This window comes from Cebidichthys violaceus, unplaced genomic scaffold, assembly GCF_023349555.1.
Source record: "Cebidichthys violaceus isolate CVI_PGR_0920_01 unplaced genomic scaffold, fCebVio1.0.p SCAF_11, whole genome shotgun sequence".
Classification (NCBI taxonomy): Eukaryota; Metazoa; Chordata; class Actinopteri; order Perciformes; family Stichaeidae; genus Cebidichthys; species Cebidichthys violaceus.
The window spans coordinates 2,668,904-2,696,403 of NW_027176274.1; the positions used below are offsets into that span (position 1 = coordinate 2,668,904).

At 42.5% G+C, this 27,500-nt stretch overlaps 2 protein-coding genes across 3 annotated transcripts in view; one reads left to right on the forward strand and one right to left on the reverse strand.

Moving 5' to 3' along the window:
* The window catches only part of LOC137889788 (E3 ubiquitin-protein ligase SH3RF3-like), an 85,250-nt gene extending 80,915 nt beyond the window's left edge, over nt 1–4,335 (reverse strand). The window contains exons 1-2 of the mRNA XM_068733827.1: nt 4,265–4,335; nt 3,333–3,379 (exon numbers count right to left, since the gene is read on the reverse strand). Of these exons, the coding sequence (XP_068589928.1) occupies nt 3,333–3,379; nt 4,265–4,335 (118 nt within the window). The remainder of the gene's footprint in view (nt 1–3,332; nt 3,380–4,264) is intronic.
* The window catches only part of edar (ectodysplasin A receptor), a 31,726-nt gene continuing 7,340 nt past the window's right edge, over nt 3,115–27,500 (forward strand). Inside the window, exons 1-6 of one of the 2 annotated variants that reach the window (XM_068734391.1) lie at nt 3,115–3,351; nt 14,690–14,755; nt 18,032–18,151; nt 20,840–21,021; nt 23,283–23,368; nt 27,500. The exon at nt 27,500 is cut by the window's right edge and continues 77 nt beyond it. In XM_068734391.1, coding sequence (XP_068590492.1) covers nt 14,705–14,755; nt 18,032–18,151; nt 20,840–21,021; nt 23,283–23,368; nt 27,500 — 440 coding nt within the window. In that variant the 5' untranslated portion in view covers nt 3,115–3,351; nt 14,690–14,704. Of the gene's footprint in view, nt 3,352–14,644; nt 14,756–18,031; nt 18,152–20,839; nt 21,022–23,282; nt 23,369–27,499 lie in introns of those variants that run through there. The other variant, XM_068734399.1, reaches the window with a different exon arrangement.

Sequence of the window (27,500 nt, forward strand, 5' to 3'; positions counted from 1 at the left end):
CAATGTCCTTCGTTCATGCAAAAGTAGGTTAGCTGACACTGCAGTTACCATGGCAACCGGCTCTTTGCTTCCTTGTTGAACAGTAGTTAGAGAATGTGAGTGTGTGAGTGTGTTCTGTCCTCACAGACAATGTGCATGGTGGGGGGGGGGGGGTAACAAGGTCATAGAGTCTGTGGTAGGTCCAGCATGTGTGTGTGTGTGTGTGTGTGTGTGTGTGTGTGTGTGTGTGTGTGTGTGTGTGTTCTTCCAGAAAAATACAAAAAGTACTACCAAGTTTAACAGAGTTATGTTTCAGCTCACCCAAAAATATTTGCACTGATGTTTTGTTACCTGTGATGAGTTTAGTTTATTTATTTATTTTAGATAAATGAATATCACAGTGCAGGAAGAGGCAGAAAGCCAACTGGGCTTATTTGAAGCCTCCACCTATAAAATATTAAAAATTTCCAAAATTACAAACATAAAATATGACCAACAATGCATATGATCTTTAGTTTGTTATATTGTAGTTTTTTTTCAGTGGGGATGTGACATTGAATCAGACTGAATTATATATACAGTAAGTAATGTACAAATATCTGCAGGCCTTAGTTTAAACGTACGCGTTTCCATTGAAGCTAATAACATAAATCTAAGAAATATAAGGAGGAAATCATCAATATCATCATTTTTTTCTATAATGCCTTGATTTCATCCTTCCACAGTGAGACCACTTTCTCAATTTCTTCTTCCAGGGTCTGCGTCTCCTTGGGGCGACATGAAGAAAAAAAAGCATGTGAGGAAGTTTTGCTTTTAAAGATTTTTGCTACCCGAACTTCATTACACCAAGCAGCAAATTAGGCCTCCGCTGACTGCTGTGTCGTCTGTGAGCTACAGCACTTTGAAGTGGTGCTGAGGGAGGGTTAAACAGGGTAGACGCACTGTGACAGCTGCTGCACCACTGAGTCCCAACAACTCTGATCTCCAACATGAATGCACGTTGACCGTAGAGACTCAACATAGATAGATATACTGCCGATGGTTACGTTTATTCATGGGCCGAGTAATCATAACTCCAAATCGTACACTTGTCCGGCGCATATAAACGAAAGCAGACCCATAAATAAATTACTAAAATAGGACAATATATTGGGTAAACTAGACAATTTGACACAGTCTTCCTACATTATGCTTATTTTATTTTATTTTTTTTAGTGTTGAAAGAAAAGAAAGGCAACACCTTTAAAAGTGTCTTTTTCCATCATAAATGCTGTTTTTCATACCTCAAAAAATATTCATTATCAGATGTACAGTATTTATATATATATATATATATATATATATATATATACATATTGTTTGTTTATTTGCTGCATCCTCCTAATTAATGCTGCAACAACCACATTTCCCCACAGAGATCATGCAGTGTGTCAAGGATATGTAATCCTATACTATTCTATATTAATGTAGCTTTATCAAATAATCCCTTATCTCCTCATATCTGATCTTGTTTTTGTCACATTATGCCTCATGTATCTCCATATATCATGTGTCCCATTATCTCAACACATCCTATCTTCTTATTCCCCTTATGCAGATTCCCTTGCATGTGTTTTTTTTTGTGTTACAACATCCATCACAGTAAATACAGGTTTTGCTTAATATGTGTTTTTTTTTGTTTTGTTTTTTGTCCGGTCGGTGACAGAGCAGCCGTCGTTCTCTCGGCAGAACTCATCAGTCTTCTTGTTATCCTGTCCTCATCCTCCCTTTATCCTCTCTTCTCATCTAATCTCTTCTCCTCTCGTCCTCCTGTTCAGTCAGGAAGCCCCTGGATCGACATCAATGAGCCGCTCAGAGAAGGAGGGAGACAGAGAGACGGAGCGAGAGAAGAAAGAAGAGGATGGAGAAAGAGAGAGAGAGAGACTGAGAGAGCGACAGAGAACGCGAAAAAAGGAAGGAGAGAGGGTAACCGAGACGGAGAAAGACGATGGAGATACAGAGAAAAAGGAAAAATAGGGACAGAGGGAGACGGGGAGAGGGAGAGTGAGTAATTACAGGACTCCCAGTGTTTTCAAAGCCCCTCTTTTATCTAACCCTTCCTGTGGCGGTGAAAAGGAGAAGCAGCGGAAAGGAGGAGGAGGAGGAGGAGGAGGAGGAAAACTAAAGTCCAAGCTTTAGTCCGACTCAGACAACAGGCACCAGTCATCCACATCACACAAAGTCACACGCACTCAAGCTAATTTATAGCTTCTGTTTCAAAGACAATTTAACATCTGAAACAAGGTGCTTGTGTGTGTGTGTGTGTGTGTGTGTGTGTGTGTGTGTGTGTGTGTGTGTGTGTGTGTGTTGCTGGCCTTCATGTAAAGTACTCTAATGGTAATAAGTAACTTTTCTCAACCCACCTTTGGATATTGTGGTTAATATCTGTATTATTTGTTGTGCTGCTGACACTTCCAATTGAGCGTTTTTACTGTCAGTACCAAAACCAATTGTACCAAATCTGAAATGGTAGTATGTAGAATTAGAAGTAATGGTAGTCACAATGGCAATATTAGTAGTATTCTGTAAGTAATGATGACAGCTGTAATCGTACAGTATAACTTGTCAGCATATGCATTATAGACAGTACATTCATCATATTTATATATGCCAACATCAATTGCTTTTAACGTCTCAAATGTGACATTTTGCTGCTTTTTTTTACTAATATATTTGGATTTCAAACTGTTTGACCAAAGGAATGAGCAATTTGTAAGAAATCATATTGATATATATTGATATTAGAACTGTTTTGCATATACATCTGCATATATACATTGTTAAAGTATACAGTAAAGTAGGCCTATAGTTAGTTCTAGTTAATCTGTGTTTTCCTTATGATGAACAGATTGGAGTTCAGTTCAGCCAGTACAGACCCGTGACCACTAGATGGCGGAGTTGAGTCGTAGCCCGCAGCGCGTTAATTGTCTACCTGGGACCGCGGAGTGTACACGTTAATCTGTCTCTCATTCAAGGGCGGAGAAAACTTTTTTTCCTCCCTCTCTCTCTCTCTCTCTCTCTCTCTTTCTCTCACACACACACACACACACACACACACACACACACACACACACACACACACACACACATCAAGGAGGAGCCTGCAGACACACCGACATGCAGCAAAGTGGAGGCTGAGACACAACTCGGACCGAGTGGAGTAAAAAACTCGCAGACAGCCAGTCCCCTCGGCGATGCTTATCCGACACCGCGCCAGAGATTGATCGCCGATCACCAAGGACTGCTCGCCCCGCACAGCAGATCACCGCAGTGCCGCGGAGAAACCAAACCAGCGTGCCGCGCCCCCCCCCCACCTCCCTCTCTGAGCTCCAGGTAAGACTGTCTGAGCAGACTCCGCTCTCTGGAATGCAAGGACGGATTTCTGCAAGACTTCGGGGAAATTCCTGAGCAATACTTAAGCTATTATGCCCCCCCTCAACAAAAAAACGTGTGCTTTATTATAGTTTTTATAATAAAGCACAAGTTATTTTTTAAAGCATTTTTTTGTATAGGATATGTCGGCTTTAGGACAGAAACACTGCGGATGCATGTAAAAAAAAAAAACATCAACAAAACATCTACTAAAGTTGCTTTATATTGTCAAAATATGCAAAAGTGACGCCAAACTCTGCTATTTAGATGACATCTCATTTATGTGACAGGCTGAGTGATATAGGCCTATGTGTTGTGCACGAGACGGGAGAAATATGTTTCCAATATTATTATTAAAAAAAAAGGGTCATTCACATGACATGCATTTTTAAGTACAGTCTGTGTGCAGCAGGCGCATCCCCGCATACATCCTGAGGTTTGTGACAGCTTCTGTGCGTGTCGGTGCAAAGGCTGTAGCCCAAGGTGGGAGACGAACGAGACGGCTTCTCATCATCACCGTGCTTCACAGTTCAGGCCCTGGATCGCTTCATGACAAGCCTGGGATTTTTGAATCCCAAAATATGCTGCAGATGTGACTGACTTCATCCTCGTGTGATGATTTTTGATCGGCGTGAATAGAGTGTAGAAGAACGTGCAGTGTGGCAAAGACGGCGTTTGGGTTATTATATCATCATGATAATACAAATCATTTTAATGCAATAAGCCCGTTCGGTCCTGTATGATGAGTTGGAGGAGTTTTGTCTAAGAGACTGTATTTTTTTTGTTTGTTGGCTGTGTGTTTGAGCGGCTGTGTGTGACCCTGCACACCTTTCTCCCCCTTGTCTGCATAATTGTTTTCTTGGTGCCGCCTGACTGTCCCGGGCCCCGGGGCCCCTGGGGGAAGTCCTGCCCGCAGACAGGCAGCTCGGCCCCGGCTGGGGACATGCCGGGTCCTGCCGAGCCTCTGAAGTCTGCTGGCTGGCTTTGAACTGTAGCTGCTGGAGGTGGAAATCAATCCGTCTCTACTCCCCCCCCCCCCCCCCCCCCACCACCACCTCTTCTTCTTCTCTCTTTCCCTCTTTCTATCTCTCTATCTGTGTCTCTCTCTCTCTCTCTCTCTCTCCCTCTCTGCAGCCCCCAGCACAGCGCGTCTCCGCTGCCATTGAATCTTTCATGTTCGCAGGTAGAAAGGCGAAGGAGACACGGAGCGAGAAACAGGGGAGGGAGTGTAACTCATCTTCAAAAGAAGTTAATACGGTTTCTGAGGATTAAAGGGATGAAGGTAGAAAAGAAGAGCAACAAAGCCAGCGCCTGTAGTCACGACCGTCCTGTAGGCCACCAGACCGGAGTGAATAGATTACTTGTTGATTTCCCTCGCCGCTCTGTCGCTTATAATGCCGCTCGGTATTAGAAGTCACACTACGACCCTATTTACTTTGGGGTGACGTCATCGAGAAAAAAAAAAAAGGGAAAGGGATTCTTGTGTCTTGTGGAAGTTATTGTCGAGATTTATGTCACAGCTGATTCCAATCCACTCAGCATATATCCCCCCCCCGCCATGACATTTATAGAGCTCAGGAGGCCTGTTGAATGTTTCATAATGCTTCACACATCTGAAAATGAAATTCTGCAAAACAAAGTTATTTTAGCTCATTAGGTCCACCACTTATGTTTTGGAGGCCTTTATGCACCACGCCTTACCAGAACCATTTGGTACATGTGCGAGAATCATTTTGCATTTTGCGTAATGTACAGGACTGTAATAATTATCTACGGGAATGATTTATCGGAGCAAGCTGGCGATAAATCTAAAGAAACTAAAACGTCAGTGTCAATTTGATCCCTACAGGGATACTGACATTCATTTTAACGTTTTTTTTTAATTTTTTATTATGGCACCTAGAAAAAGCAGAAAAAGACTTCACTGGAACACTCACTGAAGTCGTAGACTACCGGTAAAACAAAAGAGCAGTTCATAAAACGTGCTTTTATTATTATATTTTAAAGAAAAACATAAAAAAGTGACAGTTTAATGTGTCTTACTTCATTGTATTCACACTTTGAGTCTAAGTTAAAACGACTAAAAGCAAGAGGTGTTAATAATGTGTACAACACGATGTTTTACCTCCGTCAGTAGGACCTGACCCTGACAGCTATATTCTGAAATGAACAAAGACATAACTCACTGATGAAGCACAGGAGGCTACGAATTGGATCTATAATTTGCAGCATGTTCTGTGTCCGTGTACCGAGGTTCTGCATGCGCTCAACTAGCGTGTGCAGCTCTGACCGACGCAAGCTGTTCTTGAAAGAGCAAACAAAAAGTAAATACCGCTGCGTAACTCACCACAGGCACCCGGGGACAGACGGATAAACTGAGTGGGTTAGAGTGAGACGGCGGCTCTTCTGGGGACTCCAGGAGGTCCAACAGCAGAATGAGGAGGTATAGCTGCATTTGATTATATTTTAATTTACATGCAATAATCCCAGCAGAAGAAGAAGAAAAAAAAAAAAAGAAAAGAAACAAGCCTTTTCTAATCATGGGTTTCACTCTCACCGTAGACAAACCAACGCTAAATCAACAGTCGAAAGCTCTGCAGGCCCCAGGGAGCACGTTTAATCAAAATGAGGTTTGTGGTCTAATTTGTGTCCGCTAAAGAGTCCTCTGTATACGGGAAACCCACTTCAGTTATTCATCCATTTATTCTGGGAGAGCCGGCACTTCATCTCTGACATTGTGGAAAAGCAGAATTGCTTTGGTGAGGTCTTGAAAATCATACGTTTATGATACAGATGAGAGTTTGTGCCTCAAGATGAAGCTGAATAGTTGTGTGGCTGAACACAACACAACAGTGGTGGGAAGCTGGTGAGGGATTGTGTTGTTGTTGTTGTTGTTGTTGTTGGTCGAGGCACCTGTGCAGATTGGTTGTATGGGATTCTGCTGGTGGCAGGTTAAAAGTACACAATAAGTGCAGTACAGGCGGGAGCGGTTCTGTCGGGTTTGCAACGCTCAACCCTCTAAGTAGGAGCTTGAATTCTTAAGTCTCTAGTTTTTCAGTGGGCTGATGGGGATTTGTGCTTCAAACATCCCTCCATCAGACTACTAGAGTCATCCGCCTGCAAAGAAAGCCCTCAGATATGTTTGAAGAACTCTCCGTAGAGGCTGGAAACACACAACACAAACAGAAATGAACAATGCCGATACTACACGGGTTTATTTTACTGAAAAAAAAGCAACGTTTCATCAGTAATTCTCTTTGAGCGAGGTCTTCCTGTCAGAGCCCAGATGTTAAGAGCTATAAGTGTTTTAAAGCGCCGTATTGTCCAGAAACAAGGCAATCGCCTATCAGAGGAAAACACCCCCGAAGAAGCGCACTCTTCCCCCTAATATGTAAAAACTCTTACTTGATCTTATGATTTTACTTGTTCTGACAGCAATGACAGACGGATTCCTGGTTGCAGATTAGGCTTCCCACCTACAGCCACGGCAGAATAAACAGAGACGGAGACAGAGAGAGAGAGAGAGAGATGTTCTGCCCCAGCAGAGCTAAAGAGGGGAACAAGGGATCAGGGAGGGGAGACGATGAAAGACAGATCACCGGCAGGCAGAGAATCAAAGAGCCTACTGACTGACTGGAGCTGGGATAGGTGTGTGTGTGTGTGTTACGCGAACATGTGTGTGTGTGTGACTTCTTTTCATGTGCCGTAAGAGTTTGTTTTCCCCCCCCTGCGCACGGAGTGGGAAGCTGACAGTAAGTCTGTAATTAAAAGCAATCAAAAGATGAAGACGGATGAAGAAACATCACACACAGATGCGCACGTATATAGAAACTGTCCCTGTGCTGGAGGTGGGGGATGACGTTCTGCCGCTTCAAAAAAAACAACAAAAAAACATCTGCACGTTATTTAAGGAATCGAGTATTTACATGAAGCGAATCACGGCTCTTCTGCTCCAGGTGTCATTTGAGCCATCGACCCCCCCCCCCCCCCCCTCTGTGTGACCCCCGAGTAGAAACTGGAAGTTTCCCGTTTGTGACGCTGCTGCGGTCGGTCGGTCGGTCGGTAGAGCTCGCGCTGATGAAGCGCGACGCTGCGGTTGGACGGGGTCCGGGTCCGAGCAAACGGATGTTTAGGCAGCATATATATATATATATATATATATATATATATATATATGCTGCCTAAACATCCGTTTGCTCGGATAGATATATATATATATATATATATATATATATATATACACACACGACGGGCAGCTGTCAGCGCCGGTCTCCAAAGTTGGAAATCACTTTAATCATCGGTTTATTTTTCACATCAAACTGAGACGGTCATTATGTTGCAAATTAAACTTTATCTATCTCAGGCTCATTTAGTTCCTGATGTCTGAGCCTTGATGGCTATACTTTCTTCAGCAGCACTGATAATAAGACATGCAGGGAGAACGAACATTAACACACACACACACACACACACACACACACACACACACACACACACACACACACACACACACACACACACACACACACACACACACACACACACACACACACACACGTCAGCAGTGCAGTGTGTGTGTGTGTGTGTGTGTGAGCCTGATGATAATGATCAGTGTACATTGTAACTGTCTCTTTTGTTTTTAGAGCTAGTTTTCTAATCAGGGAAGTTCTGTTAAGGTGTTTTTTTGATCTGGTGAACGCGGTTGGTCTAATTTGACTGACAGCGCCCCCCCCCCCCCCCCCCCCCCCCTCTATTTATACTCTCCAGCTGCCTCCAAACCATAGAATGAGACAGAGTGCCAGCAGCGCATTCCTCCTTCATAATTGACTTCTGAAAAGAGAGACAGTAAGGGGCTCTTATGATTACTTAAAGGTGAAATTGGCCAAATTCTTCAACACGTGACATTCAGTGAACTGAGGAGTGTTTTTGCCGTTTATCAGGTAGATGATTACGGTCGCTGTACAGTTAATGACATGGTATTATCACGAATAGAGTTGTCTCATTTCTTTCTTCTGAAGATTATAGACTATTGTATGAAGACTTTCTCTGATTATAATATCCTGATAATTCACAATTCGCAAATGGGTTCACTTTTGTGGTCGGTGTTTTTGTAGCCTGTATCTTGGTGCTGCTTGAGTGGAAAATCTGACAAGAAACAAATCAAAGTAAGTAGATAGAATCAGAGGCATATTGAATATTACAATATATAAGGAATGTTGTTTGAGTGACTTGTTTACCAGAGCTGGTGGAGGTGTGAGTGACAAGACTTGACAGAAGGGAAATGATTCATGTTTTATCTACAAACCCACTCGTTTGAAGCGTTATTACTTGTTCAAATTCAGATCATGAATCTTAGTCATAATAATCATCATATTCCAGCATTTATTCAATTAACATTGTGGTTCTTTTTTGCTAGTCAACGCCTTTGTCTTTAGATATAGCTAAATATATATACATATATATATATATATATAAGTTGCACAGTTAGTGCTGACATGTGCATGAAGCTGGAAGGATTTGAGGTGTTGTGCACACACACACACACACACACACACACACACACACACACACACACACACACACACGTCACGGAGAGAGTAGTAACACGTGTTGGAGATCTTGCTCGGATTTGTCAAGTTGAGCCCATGGTCTGCAAAATGAATTGCTAGTGACAGGACAGGGATAAAGCAGTGCAGATTATATATATATATATATATATATATATATATATATATATATATATATATATATATATATATATATACATATATATATATACACATACATGAGAGTGTGTTTATGGTTAGGGTTAGAGCAGTAGCTGTTGCATGGGGGCCAAAATTATATTTTATTTAGAGTGAGACACAGAAACTGACGAAAATGGCCAAAGCAGTCAAATATTGGCAAAAGTCATCAGCTGCAGTAGCTTCAGTCAAACAATATTAACATTCCAGTAACGTGTAATCATTATTCGATCACCATTTAAAATGTACCCGTATAAAAAAAGACAGGAGAGGAGAGGTTGGTTGAACGAAAGAAAAAAAAAAAAACAATAAGCGAGAGAAGAAAGAGAACGATTTCAATGGAAAACAGATTTTCCTTTTTAGAAATATCAAAACCAGGATGACAGAGACCGCTGAATCCACATGCTGCTGATTTAATTGTCATCAGAAATTAAGTGCCGTGGAAGAGCCCACAAAAAAAACACAACCCCTCTCTCCAATAACCTCGTCCTTCATCTGCTCGTTGGGTTTGCTTCCTGGCCGAGTTCCCTTCTTCTCTGATTGGCCCTATTACTTAATCAGGCAGGAAGTCATTATCAACCGGCGTATAAAGTAGATGTTACGAGGGTAAACACGTCGTTTCCCCACACACGATCCGCGGCTAACCCTAAAAAAAGAGACCCAGTCGGCTCTATACGTCTCGATGAAATGAATGAATGGAATTGAATCAGTGACATGAGGAAAAAGAGACTCGTTAGCCGTTTGGCGTCCATTTAATGCTCCGGTAAAACTAAGCAACAAGAACAACAAAAGTGACAAAGTTGCCACTGGTTTATCCCATGTAGTGCTCTGAGCCGGTTTAGAGTAGCTCCAGTTTGTGGTCCTCATGTGTTACGAGTACATTTGATTTGAAAACACTACAATATCGTCCCAGGTTGATATTTGATTCCCTCCATGTTGACAAAACTGAATTTTTCCCACGCATTTGTTCATAACAATACATTTCACGTTTGTTATGTAGCTTTTTTTTTTTTTTTTTTTTTAAATCTTGAAACCAGCTGGGTGACTGCGGCTTGGCCCATTGAACTTGCTGCGTGTTTCTCCGTTAGTTGGTCCTGGACTCCACATGGAACGGAGGGGGATTTATTTATTTATTTATTTATTTATTTATTTTGGAGATATTGTGAATCTTCCAAATGATGCGTAGTGAATCAAGCATTCAGGAAAAACACTGAACCACCGCAGACTATACTCACGCAGTAAAAACCCACTCCCTATAAAAGCATGTAGTGGGTGCCAGAGAAGTGACTGTTATTTTCAAGTAACGACCAATAAGGAATGGCTGATTTCACCACAAGGAACGACTGATCGCCTAATAAGTTCTCATTCAACCAATCTGATGCTCTGTGTATGGACATGGAGACTGACTGTCAGGTATGGGCGGTGGAGTGTAGAGGCTTCACATTAACTGTCTACTCAATGTGCCGGCAGGAGCTGATCTATGGGAATTCCCATAAGGCGACCCCTCCTTTCACCTACAGGGTCCAAACATCCCCCGTAATGACTTTCAGCTTAGTCGATCACATCTGGCTGTCATATTCAGCTGCAGTCCGTATCGATACAGGCTTCGCTCTGCTTTGAAGTTTTGCGATATTAAGGCATTACGCTTGTCACTGTAGGCCAGGGAGCGTTGATGACAAGGGGCTTCTTTTCACTCTCGTTAAATCGCAATTGTATGGATTTTAAGGGCAACGGGTTTGTTATTGTGCGTCTTTTTTTTTTTTTTTAATGAAGCGGGAGTAAATCGTCTTCCCGTAGTTATGTGTAATTTGTGTCTCTGCTACTGAGCAATCAAATGAAGGACAGAGGTGAAGACGGGGCTGATGGAGGGAGGAGAAGTTGCAAAAGAATGCTGCAAAAAAGTAAATCCTTCACAAAGTATTTATCCAGGCTGAACTGCTTCCCCTCGGTGCTTTCACACGCTGGTACTGGGATCTGCCCAGTACCACGTCTGAGTTCTACGGGTACCGCAGTGAACTGCGTATATATATATATATATATATATATATTTATATTTATATATACTCTACCTGGTAATGACACCGCTAAAGACAGAAGGGTTATTTATCGGAGATTATGTGGTCGTTAGAAGATTAATACCCTCGGGGGGCAAAACCACTTGGGCTGACTTTCATCTCAGACCTGCCCCGACAGAGAGCTGCGAGGGTTAGAGAGACAGAGCGAGGGTGAAAAGAGGTAGAGCGGAGTGTCAGAAGACAGCGAGAGTCTTCAAACACGGCGGTATGTGTCTGTCTGTGTGTGTGTGTGTGTGTGTGAACGCATCACTTTAACCCCATAATGAGTAGCCTTGAGGGGGTCCACAGCCATTTGGCAGTTCTCCATTTCCTGATTTAAAAAAAAAAAGAAGTGCTGTCTACCCTTTTATCTCTTCGGCAGCAACACACAACTCAATGCACACCCGTACACACACACACACACACACACACACACACACACACACACACACACACACACACACACACACACACACACACACACACACACACACACACAAACATTGTGGACCGGTTGTGGTCTTCCCACAAGGACTTGTGCAATTAAGCCTATTTTGCCCTCAGAAGCCAGCTCTGTGCGTATATATACACCATATCTGTGTTAATGTTTGTGTGTGTGTGTGTGTTTTGTGTGTGTGTGTATGTTGAAGCCGTAATTAAGCAAGATCAAACCCTCGGGGTCGGGGAATTAGCCATCGTCGAAGATCAAAAGGTTTTTCACTGAGTCTGTGAGATGGAAGAGTGAAATCAGAGGTTTCGAGCCAGACAGACTGATTCTGACCTCAGATACTGGTGGCCTGTCTCTGTCTCTCTCTTTGTCTCTCTCTCTCTGTCTCTCTCTCTCTATCAGTGTCTCTGTCTCTCTCTCTCTCTCTCAGTGTCTCTGTCTCTCTCTCTCTGTGTCTCTCTCCGTCTCTCAGTCTCTGTCTCTCTCTCCATCTCTCAGTCTCTGTCTCTCTCTCTCTCTGTGTCTCTGTCTCTCCGTTTCTCTCTCTCTCTCTCTCTCTCTCTCTCTCTCTCCGTCTCTCTCTCTCAGTGTCTCTGTCTCTCTCTCTCTCAGTGTCTCTGTTTCTCTCTCTCTCTCTCTCCCCATCTCTCAGTCTCTGTGTCTCTCTCCATCTCTCTCTCTCTCTCTCAGTGTCTGTCTCTCCGTTTCTCTCTCTCTCTGTGTCTCTGTCTGTCTCTCTCAGTGTCTCTGTCTCTGTCTCTCTCTCAGTGTCTCTGTCTCTCTCTCTCTCTCAGTGTCTCTGTCTCTCTCTCTGTGTCTCTGTCTCTCTCTCTCTCTCTCTCTCTCAGCAGTGCTGTCTGTTGTCATAAAGAGGTCAAATACCGGAACACCGATCTGCCACTCAGACCTCCCACAGCCCTACTTGTTGCTGTCTGCTGTCACACTACTCACACTACAGAAAACAAACAACAGATTATTACTCATGCTGTTCCCCCGGCATGCTTATTACTCTATTCTAACATAGATTCAAAATGTAGATAAAGCTCAAAATCATCTAAACGTCCACATACATAATACCCTTACTGTGGCACCTCGGTCCCACGTGAGATTGTGTGAGCAGATGTGATGCAGGTGTGTTATCAGCAGGGTTTAGGGTGTCACAGGGTCCACTATACACAACCAGGAAACCAGACAGAAGCCTTAGATCCAAGAAAAGTATCTATATACACACGTATACATACATCTTTCCTTCCTTCATATAATTAACACTGAAAAGAGACTCCATGAGAAATGTACTTAATAACAGTAATTAAAGGTGTGTGTGTGTGTGTGTGTGTGTGTGAGTGTGAGAGAGTACATGCTTTAACTTGATAGTGTTTGTATTCTTTACTAATTCCAATGCACATAACTAGGGCTTCAAATCTTTTTGAGCTGTGAAAATCAATGTACGGATTTGAAATATGGGTTTGTTATGATTACCATGTCTGCTATTAATCATTACATTCTGGTTGGAACAGTGATGTCTGTTCTAAATGTCTTAATGGACAGAGGAACAGTGAATGTAACCTTTGTAGATAAAATTACAAAAGGAAAAAGAAAAGAAAATGAAAGAAGCGAATAATAACTGGAGTAATTTAACACCCAGCAGCTCCACAGTGTTACAGGAAGCAGCGTTCACTCAGAATGCTCTTTTCTGTCAGAGACCACACACACACACACACACACACACACACACACACACAAAGATAACCTAGTGGAACTGCATGTGCAGTAAAAAATAACAATCAAGCATTGAAGTTGCTTGTGCTGCACTGAGTTCTCTTAAACGCTGTAAATGAGTCGGTTTGTTCCGTTTTCCTTCCTTTTGATGAGGTGATTTACATCAGAGCGCTCGATGTTTTCTGATAAAATGTTTTTAATTTGTTTGCAAATTATTCTGAGCCATGGTATGAGTGATTCCAGGCTCATCGTTTGCATTCAACCGCTGCTTAAGAGGTGATTCTTTACAGAAGAACCCCAGCCAGTACATATCCTTTCAATTACAGTGACGACATCATTTACACACACACACACACACACACACACACACACACACACACACACACACACACACACACACACACTCCACTCTCAGTGCAGACCGAGGCAGGACAAACACACAGTAAATCAAATCGCAGGCACAATCTTGCAGATGCCCAAAAAGAACAAACAAGCAATTCCACATCAGCACACACACACACACACACACACACACACACACACACACACACACACACACACACACACACACACACACACACACACACACACACGTGTTCATTTACGCCTCGAATACACACAGACTTTATGAAGTGTTGCTAGTATGAGAAGCACATCCAAACACCAGACATCATTTCATACGTACAAAAACAAACACAGTCGCATAATGACTGTTTGCCCAACGCCCACTTCAAAGTTACAGCCACTGTGTGTGTGTGTGTGTGTGTGTGTGTGTGTGTGTGTGTGTGTGTGTGTGTGTGGAGTCTCAGCTATATTTTACTAAATGTTTTTTACTTTAACCTCATTTTGGTGGAACTTTGGAGCCGTTAGCTGGTGTGAAACCAGACTTGAAAGCTGCGTTTACTGGCGTTTCCACTAAGTTTTTGACAAAAAAAAAAAAAAAACGTTAGCCGAGAGAGACAGAGCAAAGACAGCGGCGGATTAATTAATAAGCGATATCAGGATGCCTTATTGAAGCAGAGGTTAGCCAACGTCGATGTGCGCTGGCAGTCATGAGCCAGAGGAATGCCACGGGCTGTTCTGTTGCTATTACATGTTTATGGGCGATGACGTGATGGTAACGGGACAGTGAACTCATCTGGGCCACACACACACACACACACACACACACACACACACACACACACCATGTCCACTGACAACACTACTGTTGGCAGCACCGCTTAGATTTCCTGACTTTGTTGTTGAGTACGTGGAGTTCGGTGCAGAAGACTTGATTGCAGGAAATGTTTGCTTTACAATCATCTGTCTTTGTCTTTTCCTCTGGTCTCCAGGAAGAAGAAGCAAACATGTCAGAGAGGAGAGGTCAGAAGAAGTCCATCTTTCTGTCCTCATTGTTGGTAAGTTTCATCTCGTCCTCCTCCTTTAATTCAATTTAATTTTCCTTTCTTCACACAGTTCTCATCTCAAACCACATTTCATATCACCTTTGACTCTACTTTCAATAATTCATCCCTTTCCCCTCCGTGGTCCTCCCTCTTTCCTCCTCCTCGTCTCAGCTTTCACTCGTCTCTTCCCGTCTTTCCTCTGCTTCCCTTCCTTTTTTTCCCCTCTCCTCGCCCTCTGTAAAATACCGTCAGGGCAGCGGCATAACGGCGAAAGCCATCATCGTATTCCCCGGTGTCCTCAGAAACTCTCGTTTGAATCCGTCGGTACGGGTCGCAGCCACGATCCGCTCCACGCTCGGCACTGCGTCATGCCGACGCACTCGTCGTTTCGTGCCAGCTGCTTGCACAACATCGCAGCACTTGTACCAATTAGTCAAACCGAGAGTTGTTTTTTTTCAGAGAGCAGATATCTTTATAATCTGACTGGGAATCTGGAGATTCTCTGCCCGTGTTTTGATGTTGAAAACCCAACTGGCAGAGTTCCCGACCGGCTCCTCCACCTTACCCTCCTCCTCCTCCTCCTCCCTCCCTCTCCCTCTCTCTCTCTCTGCTGCTGCTCTCTGTTCTGTTCTCCTCAAGTCACTGTGAGTAACATGCAGGCTGACGCTGGAGCGCTTAGTCGACACGGAGGAGACGTTCAGGAACGGTGTCGCTTTACTACGCCACCGAAGAGCGGCATCAGAAATGTATTACTGCGCATTTTAAAATCGCTGTGGAGACGACGCCTCTGAGGAACATGTAGAACAATGACAAACGACTGACAGAAGGGTGCTGGTGTCATATTGCACAATAGCGCACACTAGAGTCATCGATGTGTCAAAGGACGCTTCAGTCAGTGGTGGAGAGTAACTAAGTACATCTACTCAAGTACTTGGTTTACGTTCAAATGCGATGGACTCGTATTGGACATAACTTGGGTGTTTCTAGTTCTACTCCATCAGCTTTTAGAGGGAAATATTGTCCTTTTTTTATCTTCAGTCAGTAGTTATTTTACGAACTTAACGTACAAAAAAAAAAGAGGACTTATGTGATGCATAAAATATCTACCAACAGGATATACAATCACCCAACAGGATATACAATTTGGGCTGAACCGATTAACATAAAATGACGTGATAACTGATTTTTGATGATGTCACTTTGAACACGTTTCTCTCTATTTTCTAATGTTTGACAAACCACACACCTGACGAATCCATCAACAACATATCAGAAGATTAATCTAGAATAAAAATAATCCACCTCAACCAACTTCAGCACAATTCTGCTGACAGAGTATTACATGAGTAATAACTATTATATGACAGCATGACACTCAGAGGGCCTTTTTCTGTATCGAGTTATTTTACTTTTGATACTCTGAGAACATTTTAGTACATTTTTACCTAACCCTCAAATAACACTTCACGTACTTTTACATAAGTAACCTGTGCAGTGCAGTAGTTTTACTTATAACGCAGTACTGAGTATTCAAAGTGCGGCGCTAGTACTTTTACTTGGCTCTGAATACTTCCTCCGCCACTGGTTTCGGTAAACACTCCGCGTAGTTTACAACTCAACGGCTATTCCTGCCAAATTGTAGTTGTGTGAGGAATAACAATGAGGACCCACCGGAATCCTCCGTGATGAACGCTACCAATGTTTGAAAGACCGGACTAAATATCCTCCCGAAGCATTGTGGGATAGCTTGTTGTTGCCCCGCGGAGAACGCCGTTGGGAAGTCGTCTTCCTTCCAGCTGCGGAACGACGCGGAGAAGAAGATCATTACCGCCGTTTCTTCGGAGCCAAACAAAAAGTGCCGCTCCGTGCGTATAGCTGCACAGATTGCCAGAGAGAAGAAAAAAACAAACACACAATGCTTGCAAAAACACCCACAGTGACCCATAAATGTGTGGATTTGCACTAACTGTACATCAGGTGTGTGAGGTAGAGGTCCGTTTGTTTTGAATCTGCTATAAATTACAAACAGATAACTTGGCCACAGAGGATGGCGCTCCATGCTGAGGTACACAAACACACGGGCGGCGTGCGTCTGTGTATTTACTCAAACGGGGTCTTGCGTCTGCTGTCATGAGATCATTACGAGGAAGAGAGGAACGAGGGAGACGTTATTGAAACAACAGAGAGAAGACGGAGGGAGCTAGTCATGCACACATTTTCTTTGCGATCATTTTCTGGACTGCAGATGATTTTTTTTTTTAAAAGTCGGTTAGTTTGTTTGGAAAAGAACAAAGTGTGCTGGTAAAGCTATAAATACCAGCTGCTGCTTATTACAGTGAACCACAATGACACAATGACACACACACAATGTACCCGTACAGTACATAGACACACACACACACGCAAACGCTGCTATTGTGCAAACTCTCTCATACTCGCACACACACACGCACGCACGCACGCACACACACACACACACACAGTCAACAACGGTCTCAACTAATCTGAGTAACAAAGATGAAGAAGTCTGAATATTTGGGCGATTGTTGCTTTTTGACAATTAAGATGTTGACGTTGGTTTCACGGTTTAATTAAATCGGCCGTCATCTACTGCGGTCATTCATCTCTGCTGCTGTTGAACTGTGAATCCTGTACTGATCAGCTCAAGTTGAATTGTTAGTGTCCGTGATGCTGCATTTAAATCCCTTTTAGGTTTTTTTCTACAGTTTATTTGTTTATTTTTTCCTTGAGAGGATTAATGATGAATTGTTGATCTGTTGGTCAGACACGATTAGCATTATCAAAGGCATTACTGAGAACTTAATCAAATGCCATGTATCAAACACAGTCTACAGATTATTAAAAAAACTGTAGTGTTGTAAAGTCAGCTGAGAAGTCATTGAAATGGTTAAATAAAACCTTTACAACTAATAAATAATAGCTTAAAGTCCTTGTTAATAAAAGATTCTGTAGAGAACCACATTTTTCTAAATTAAAAATAAAAAAAACCATATTTTGTATCTGTATATATGTTTGATATTGTATTGACAACATAAATACTTCTACATACAATACAATAAATGCAAAAATAAATCAATACCTACAATAATGAATTCACAAATGGAGACTTACAACCTTCACTTCCATTATTCCATGAAGCTAGAGGCATGTTTGTTTTCATGTCATGCAAAATGTTCTTGATAATGTCACGCAAAAGTCTCACTTTTCACGTCTGTCTTTCTGTCTCTCCGTCCTCCCCCCTGTCTGTCCTCCCCTCTGTCCCTCCAGTTGTGTTGTATGTTTGCGAGTGCGGAGTATTCCAGCTGTGGAGAGTACGAATTCTTCAATCAGACCAGTAACAGTTGCCAGGCCTGCCCTCAGTGCCAACCAGGACAAGAGCCGCATATGGTGAGACTGAGAGACACACACACACACACACACACACACACACACACACACACACACACACACACACACACACACACACACACACACACACACACACACACACACACACACACACACACACGCATGAAAACCAGTGGTTTGTCTCTATAATTAAGTGTCTTTTTCATGCACCTATACTTTTTTTAAGTACATATTAGAATTAGTCGTTGCAATAAATTGGGAGTGGGATAAAGCTGCCATTTCAAATTGTAACCATACAAAATTGATAAATACCGTGAAAGCTGACTTTGTGAACCTTTGCGTCATTTTTTTGTTCAGACCACCCACAATACACACACACACACACACACACACACACACACACACACACACACACACACACACACACACACACACAGAAGCACACACATAGCTGCACAGTAAATTTAAGTGAACAATTTCTCACGGTTTATTGCTCCCACTGACTTCGACGTGAAGGCATGCATTACAGTGAATGACTTGCAGTAGTCACACACACACACACACACACACACACACACACACACACACACACACACACACACACACACACACACACACACACACACACACACACACACACACACACACAGGGCTTCAGCCTCCGTCAGTCTGACAGTCAGTCAGTCAGTCTGTCTGCCGACGGCCAAAGAAAACAGAGAGCGGCTTAACGCTTCAGTTGGCACTCCGGGGTGCCACACCTTCTGAAGAGAGACGGCCGCACTCAAGGGTGAACAAGATGAGTTATAGTCTCTGTCATTTCTTTGGGTGCAGCAGTATTCTCAGATTCTCATATATATATATATATATATATATATATACACACTATATAAAGTTGCACTTGTAAAGTTGAATAATAGACAGAGTTTGCAGCCATGTTGGCAGCTTCAACCCTCAGCTCTAAATGCTAACCTCAGCATGCTAGGTGTTAGCATTCCAACCTAATTAGCTGTGTAGCACATACAAGTACAGGTGAGGCTGAATGCAATTAGTTTTGCAGGTATTTGTTCGTAAAATCAAAAGTATTGAAGGGTTTACAAATGTTACCTCAAGATGCTGCTGGATGACAAATTAAGGGATCATCGACGTTATTGCGGTTCGTCCTTTACGGAGACACGTCGCCATCTTTGAATTTCATGGCGACGAAAGAAGCTTAATCGGCGAGATGAGAGTCCCCCTTTGCACTCTCTCCTGCCCCGTCTGATCCTCTGGGTGCCGCGGTCTGTAATTCATGTGTTATTATGTTCCCCCTCAACTGTACGTGCATCTGTGTGTGTGTGTGTGTGTGTGTGTGTTTCTTGACACCCTTTTAATCATGGGATAACCACAGGGTTCATCCTCACAACAGAGACTTCAGAAAGTACACACACACACACACACACACACACACACACACACACACACACACACACACACACACACACACACACACACACACACACACACACACACACACACAGACATCACACAAGACATCCAAGGAGGCTTTTAAAGGGGCATCTTGTATCCAGATTGTGTGTGTGTGTGACGTAGCTGGATTACGTTTTCATTTTAGTTTACATGAACATACACAGTGGGGAGAAACTTATATTTCCGATTTCTTAACTTTTAGTGAGTGATGAAAGGTATGGCGATGTGTGGTGTGTGAGACCTCGCGGTCTGGCGGTTTAAGATTCCTAACATGCACCGGCTGAAATTTGCCTGGGACTTTTGTTGCATTTCATCACTTCCCATTTCCCTTCTCTACCATCCCTGTCAACTTTTAAAATAACGACAAAAAAAAAAAGGCCAGAATATTCCCTGATTGTTGTCAATTCTACTTGTTTGTTTTTTTTTACCTCCCTTATTCCTTGATTTATGATACACAAGATTCAAAGAGGCGACAGATTTGCTTTGAAAGGAAAGAAGCTTTCAATCAGAGCAGCTTTTAGAGAACAAACAGAAGCTGAGCCACGGCGATCCTGTGTCAAAAAAAAAAAAAAAAGAAGATCCAAAGAGAGTTTTAACCAAAAGCGACTCGATCCTGCCGATGGCTCAGCAAAGTTTTATATCAAACGGTCACGCCGAGACCTACGGACGTCAAACAGAAGGGAAGCAATATTAGATTTCTCTGAGAGTCGGGCTGCTGTAGCCCAAAGCTACGAGGCATAGGCCTGTTTGAATAGACGGATGAAAGTAAGAGGGAAAGGAAAGGAAAGATGAAAGAGAGGGAGCGAAACACAGAGTATGTTTTAGTATGTATGTGTGTGTGTCTGTGTCTGTGTGTGTGTGTGGCCTGTTGTTCGGCCTCCCAATGTGTGAAATTAACTTGAGGAAATGGGAGGAGATTGATGATGACAGAATGATGGGTTGGTCATCTTAAACACTACAAGGCATGGGAAGCTGTACACACACACATACACACACACACACACACACACACATAATGTTGCCTCTGTGACTAATCAATTCTCTCTTCTGTCATCTCAAAACAGCAATGTCAAGGATAGAAACAGATGTGTGTGTGTGTGTGTGTGTGTGTGTGTGTGTGTTTTTTTGAATGTGTGTATCTTATTGATCTGAAGGCTGTTGAGTTCATTTAAATCTACGTTATATCTAATGTACTATTGGAGAGAAATGTTTAACCTAATGTTTGAATGTGTGTGTGTGTGTGTGTGTGTGTTTTTGCAGACCTGTGGCTACGGCGTGAAGGACGAGGACTTCGCCTGTGTGTCGTGTCCACATGGGAAATACTCCAAAGGGAAGTATGAGATCTGCAGACGGCACAAAGACTGCGACGCGCTCTACAAAGCCACGGTTCGCGTAGCGGGGACTCCGGACAGCGACGCTGAATGTGGACCCTGTTTACCAGGGTAAACGACGCACAAACGCACAAACTGTACAAGACTCACAACCCATTTATACAACTTAAAAACAAAGAAGACAGCAGGCATTTACTACACAATTGAAAAAAGAGGGGCCACTGAAGCAGAATGCATGTTCACTGCCTTGCTAATAAAGGTTCCCGAACCAAGTTTCTGTTGACGTCGAGTGCCAGATTCACTAGGAAAATGGCGGTGAATGCATTCCCTTCCTCATAAAACGAAGCCATTTTAACCTTTGACATCTACGTTCACTTGCCAATAGTCTTCTTCTTGCCTTTCTCGTGCCTTTTCATGGTGCCCTGCTGCATTTAACATTAAAAACTCACCATCAGGAAAACATTGTCCACCAGCTTTCAATATGTTTGAGCATCAAGCATCGTGATGTTATCGCAGAGTCCGCCTCCTCTTAGTCCTGCGCTCTGTGCTGCGGTTCGCCCATTATTAATAAATGCTGCTTTATCAGGGACGCCGTGATGAAGCCAGGTCTCCGTCAAGATGTGGGCTCAAAACAGACTGCCAGGAGTAAGTAGGCAGGGTAGTGGAGTAGCCTCAGGCCGTAGCGGAGTTAGCTTAGCTGAGTTAGCTTAGCTTCCATCGCGGCTATCCTCCCTCTCCGGCCTGCGGCGGTTCGGTGGCGTTTGGTTCCGGCAGGTTTGGCCTTAACATCAAATTAAGATGACATTTTTTTTTACGAAACTCACGGGAACTACTGGCCACAGCATGAACACGCGCCACCGTTAAGCTAACTTTTTTTTTTTTTTTTTTACTGCATTCAACGTGTTAAATGGCGGTTTCGGATCTCCTGCTTTGCAATATATTTCACGTGAAATTGTTATTTTTCTGAATCTTACTTCATTGAAAGTGGGCAGTAGATATTTCAGTGAACATGAGAGGTTCGTGATTCTCCTCCCGTCGTCACTCCGGACGTTGTCCCGCTACCCGTTTGCTTGTCTTGGCTCTTGAGTCTTCTCTCCACGGGATGTTTTTGTGGTTTTTTGCTCTGTTTGGTCACGTCCGTGTCTGCGTCTGTACCGTATGCGCCGGTGCTGCATGTATGGCTGTTGTACTCCATGCCTGTTAGAAGCAGAGCAGAGCGTGCCTGAACAGTAGCAGTAAAGTTCAGTTTGAAGTCTGCAGAGAGAAAGACCTTGAGGAGAGTGAGTCTGTTGTGACAGACACGTCTGTCTGCTGGTTTCCTTGGAAGAAACTTCACTTTAAAATAATTCACGTGTTTGAGCCACCATTGAGCAATGAGTTCACATAAGACCTAATTAAATTGCAAATGTAATATTTTGAAGGGCTCATGAAGATGAAGAAACATAGTCTAAATGATGAATTAATAGTTTGTGTGCTTTTTATCTGGATGTACAACAAAATATGAACTAAATTCTTGTTTTAAATTTTGCTATAACTAATTGATACAATGTGAGAGGTAATATATTAGTAATTCACTGCGTTGCAGCTTGTGCACGTTTGCTATCCATCCTCTAGTTTACGTATTTTGTAAGGGTTTAATACAACTAAGGTATAAAAACATCTACAAACCATTTAGAACAATGATTTAGAGTCCAGGCTGAGTTAATTCTCGGTGGATCATTTACAGATAATATACTCTGATGATGTTTGCTCATCTTCATGTAAATCTGCTTAACATTTGTCTAATGGTAGAAATCCTGAATCAATCAATCAGCAAACAAGTCAGATAAGTCCTCAACTAATTCATTCTCATCTTCTTGTGACGCTGAAGTGACCGAGAGCGCGAGATTGAACCGGTTCCTCTGATCACATCCAGATCTATGAAGGCATCAGATAATTACCTGCCTGCCGCATACATTATGTAAATACCGCTGGCGTTCTCAAGCCTAAATGATTTAATACCACCACCAGGCGTTCACAGACTCCACTCCTTCTCCCCTTTCCTCTGATAGACGCTTCATGATTCAGGGCGATATTATGTACCAAGCCATCTTTAGTGCCTTCAGGGCATCAATTATGTTCATTTCTTCACCGAGGCAAACTTTTCACCTCAGCTGCTTCCCCCATACTTATGCAGCGTGAAGGCACAGTATGTCTACACGGTACGGAGGCCACGCATTGCAAATAGAGCTTGAAGTAGTTATTTTATTTGTAAAATGTTCTCTTTCCTTCAGTTTATTTTTCTCCAGTAAGCCTAACCAGGTTCTAGTGCAGCCTAATTATATAGTCTGACAAGTTGCTGGTTTATACTCATGTGCTGTTGTGTCTCCCAGGTATTACATGCTGGAAAACAGGCCCAGGAACCTCTACGGGATGGTTTGCCATTCCTGCCAGAACGCACCACGCAACACCAAAGAATGTAAGAACAACCTCTTCGCAGTTTAATTTCTCCCTCCCCCTTCCTTCCGCTCACTTCCAGCCTTTTGTCCCAACAACCTTTTATTCTCTTTTCAACTATGAATCCCCCCCCCCTTTTTTTTTTCTTTTTCAACAATTTATCTCGACGGCTTTCTCCGTCCAAACACGGACCTGGTTTCCCGGCGGATTCAAAGCTGCCGAACATTAAAGTTTTCCGTCTAAATTAAAGGAAATAAAAAAAAAGGGGGCCATGCGCAAAAAGTAGATGTTGAAAGCCTGGAGATAGTTCGAGGGAACAATAGTTAGTTCTCCCGGAGCCTCTGGTCACTGTCCTCCTCAGTCAGCAGGCCTCGCTGATGGACACCAAGGAGTCGAACAACGCCCCCCTTCCCCTTTTTGCATCCCTATTTTCTGGCTCCAGAAGGAGGTTTGGCAGCTTATCCATTAAGCTCACCGCCTCGCTGATTACCCTGCATACCTGACACATGCATCGATGTGCGCTCGCATGCACGGCGCCATCTGTTGCTGATGCGAACGCATCTCTGGACGATAATATATACGAGAAGTTTTTTTGTTTTTTTTTTGTCTCGCATTCACGATCAGCCTCCGCAGTCCATAAACGTTTCCTCACAGTTGCAAAGAGCGTGAATGTTGTCGAGTGGCAGTCGAGCGAAAAATAAGTTTCTGATATTTTGCAGTTTGTATAGACGACTGTGGCGGTAACGCATACAGGAATATTGAAACCAGATGATGCAGTGTGATGCTGAGCCTTTGTGATTTGTCAGAATGCATTATTGAAATTCAGTTCAGCACTATAGTTTATTATACAGTATTTTACATTTCCTCATGCTAAATCTGAATACATTGTCAATCACCACAGTGTCTCCTTTGAGGTTATCGCTAATGTTGATTACAAATAGCTAATAGCTAAATTAAATTGCATTAATACCTTTAAGGTCATCGGTTTAGTTTATCTCTCTTATAGCGTCCTGCACTACCTCTACATCTATGTGATGAAGTCAGGTAGTTTGAAACTTACTTTAAATCTCTTTAGGACACTCAAATGTTGAATGTAATTAAAAGTCCTCTTGTGTCCTTTATAATGATACAAAAAGCCTTAGATATAGTTAACACCACTATGCAAATGAGAAGGAGATTAGACCTCAATCCATTAGAACATAATCAGAATCAGATAACAATCTTCACGGACAAAGGAAATGTACGTTTTATCAAGAACATTTAGTTAGACCATCTGTCTCAAAATGAAATCGTTGTCGAACTGAAAATAGTCTTTCAGTGGCGGTAAGATTAATTAAGTCATTTTCGATACTTAAATTAATTTAATTTATTGCAGAGTTGGAGGTGGATGTTCTCACCGTCCTGCCCTCTGTGGCTTTGTCCACACGTCACAAATAGATCACATTGATCTGAAACGACGGGATCTGAATAGTGTCTTTGTTCCCTCACTGATACATACTCCAATGGGAATGATATTTATGGGCCCATAATTGCTCAAAAACCCCTTTGAGCGTAATTGAGGAGGCCGGAAATGAATGGTATTGTTATTGTGTCACATTTAATGAGTATGTTTTGAAAGACAAAAAAACCCAAAAAGCAGCCTGGGCCTGCAGAAGAGTGGGTGTGAGGAGCATGTGTGTGTGTGTGTGTGTGTGTGTGTGTGTGTGTGTGTGTGTGTGTGTGTGTATATGAATAAACACTTGCTTTTCAACAGCAACCTAATTGCATGGAAAGGCATGGAAATGAGTGATTGAATGATGGCATGGAAATGAGTGATTGAATGATACTGTGCAAATAAGAAAGACAGAATTATATCTCTAGTAATTTCCCCTTACATTCAGATTCAAAGTTATTTGTGGTTTGCAATTTGCGCTGACACAATTTCAACAAAAGGCTTTTTGTTTTAAAAACGCTTATTCCCTACTGAGAGTTAAAGGTATACCTGTATGTCCGCTAAGGATTTTCACTATGTCTTGAGATACTTTTTGGGGTATTTGTGCTTACTTAATACAGAGTTCTATTTGTTAAAAAATATTAGAAAATAAAAAATGAAAAGGGAGAATAACCTGACAAAGGTGTAATTGCTGGGTTTTTTTTTGTTTTTTTTATAAATCAATGATGAGAGACAATAAGGACAATAAGAAATATAAAAAAAAACAATTATATATTTAAAACATTTAACGCAAGTTGTAAATGCAGTAGTCTATGGTTGTCTGAGAGAAGTTTGATTAGTCCGGATAAAAGATGAAATCACATTAAGAGCGTTCTCCATTTCTCCATTCTCCACTTCTGTCAAGTCAGCCTGTGGTACATTTTAATTAAACCCTCTTTAGATGTCAGCGAACATAAAAATGATGCACTCCCAACAGTAAATACAGAAAGGAGCTGAAGGCTGGGAGTTCTACTCGCTCAGGGTGAAGGCAGGCTGACACTCGCCATGTAATCTGTAAATTACCCTGGCTCCTGCCTCGCTCTGTGTGTGTGTGTGTGTGTGTGTGTGTGTGTGTGTGTGTGTGTGTGTGTGTGTGTGTGTGTGTGTGTGATAATTAAAACTTTAGTGGGTATGTGAAAGAAAGAAAGATGATTAGCGTGTCGCCGCTTGCGCTGATGCTACTCTTTGGCAGGCAGACGATACGAGTCTGTCGTTCAATTTTTTTTTTTACCGTCACCTTTTGACTTTTGCCGCCATTTTCCAAACAGGCACCAACACACATTAATACTTATCTCACCATCGAGAGACATCGTGAACCGTAATCTTATTATTCTTTCACGTGTCTACAGAGACAGGATTGTCAGAAGCTAACCTTCGCCTCATTCCTGCTCACGATCTTACCTCAAACAAAAATGCTTTGATATCTTTTTTTTTTTTTTTTTTTTAATATTTATCTCCCCTGCTTTGTGCTTCTACTCCTCTCAGTTTGTTTGGTGCTGAGTACCCAGATTGCCCTGCAGAATTATCATTTTGCAGTGTGAATTCAGACTGAGAGACATGATCAAGAGACCAAACCGCAAGACGCTAAACAAAATTCCAGTTCAAGCTCATATCCTTATCCAGAGTGTAAACACATACCCGGAGTTAATGTCTGCAACCACAGGGCACTGATGTGTGTGTGTGTGTGTGTGTGTGTGTGTGTGTGTGTGTGTGTGTGTGTGTGTGTGTGTGTGTGTGATGACATGAGGCGCTGAGACCCCGGGGAAGCAGCAGGGCACATGCCAAAGAGTTCTACAGTGTATCAACTTGGTGAAATAAAAGACGGATTAAAAGAGCTGATTTATGAGCCGCCAGGAGTTTACAGCTCCATTAGGAAAGAGGGAAAACAGTCGATGAACAATCCAGAAGAAGAGACAGAGGGGAAGAACGAGAAAGACATTTGGACGGAGAGCTTCCTCTGTTGCAAAAATGATGTCATGGAACACTATTGAGGGGGGGGGATAAAAAAAGTCAATAAAATGCAATGCCAAAGCTAACATGCCATAACCAGTGACAGATGCCATAACCAGTGACAGATGCCATAACCAGTGACAGATGGCACGTCGCCTCTGCCAGTGACAAATGTCCGAGTCTGACAGTGTTTCTGGTACTTCTGTTATATTCTGTCATCTCTGGAAGAAAGTGGTGCAGCGTTCATCCAACTTTAAAGGAACAGTTTGACATTTTCTGAAATAGTTATTTTCCTTCCTAATGAGAAGATTGATATAACTGTGCACGGTTAATATGTAGCAACGGTCAGCGGCTGGTTAGCTTAGCTTAGCGCAAAGAATGGAAACTGGGTGAAACGGCTAGCCTGGCTCAGTTTTAAAGTAGCTAAATCTGCCTGCAAGCACCCCTAAAGTTCAGTAATTTACATGTTTAATCCATATTTAGCTAGCTGTTTCCCCTTGTTTCCAGTCGTTGTGCTAAGCTAAGCTAAGCTAAGCTAAGCAGCTGCTGGCGGTACTTTTATGTTTAACTGATAAGACATAAGAGTTGTATTGATCTTCTCATCGTACTCATGGCAGGAGAGTGAATAAGCATATTTCCCCAAAATGTCAAACTATTCCTTTAACCATGCTTGTTGTGTGTTAGCCCTGTGATAGTAGCTAAGGTAGCTATGTGTCTGTGTGTGTTTCACAGG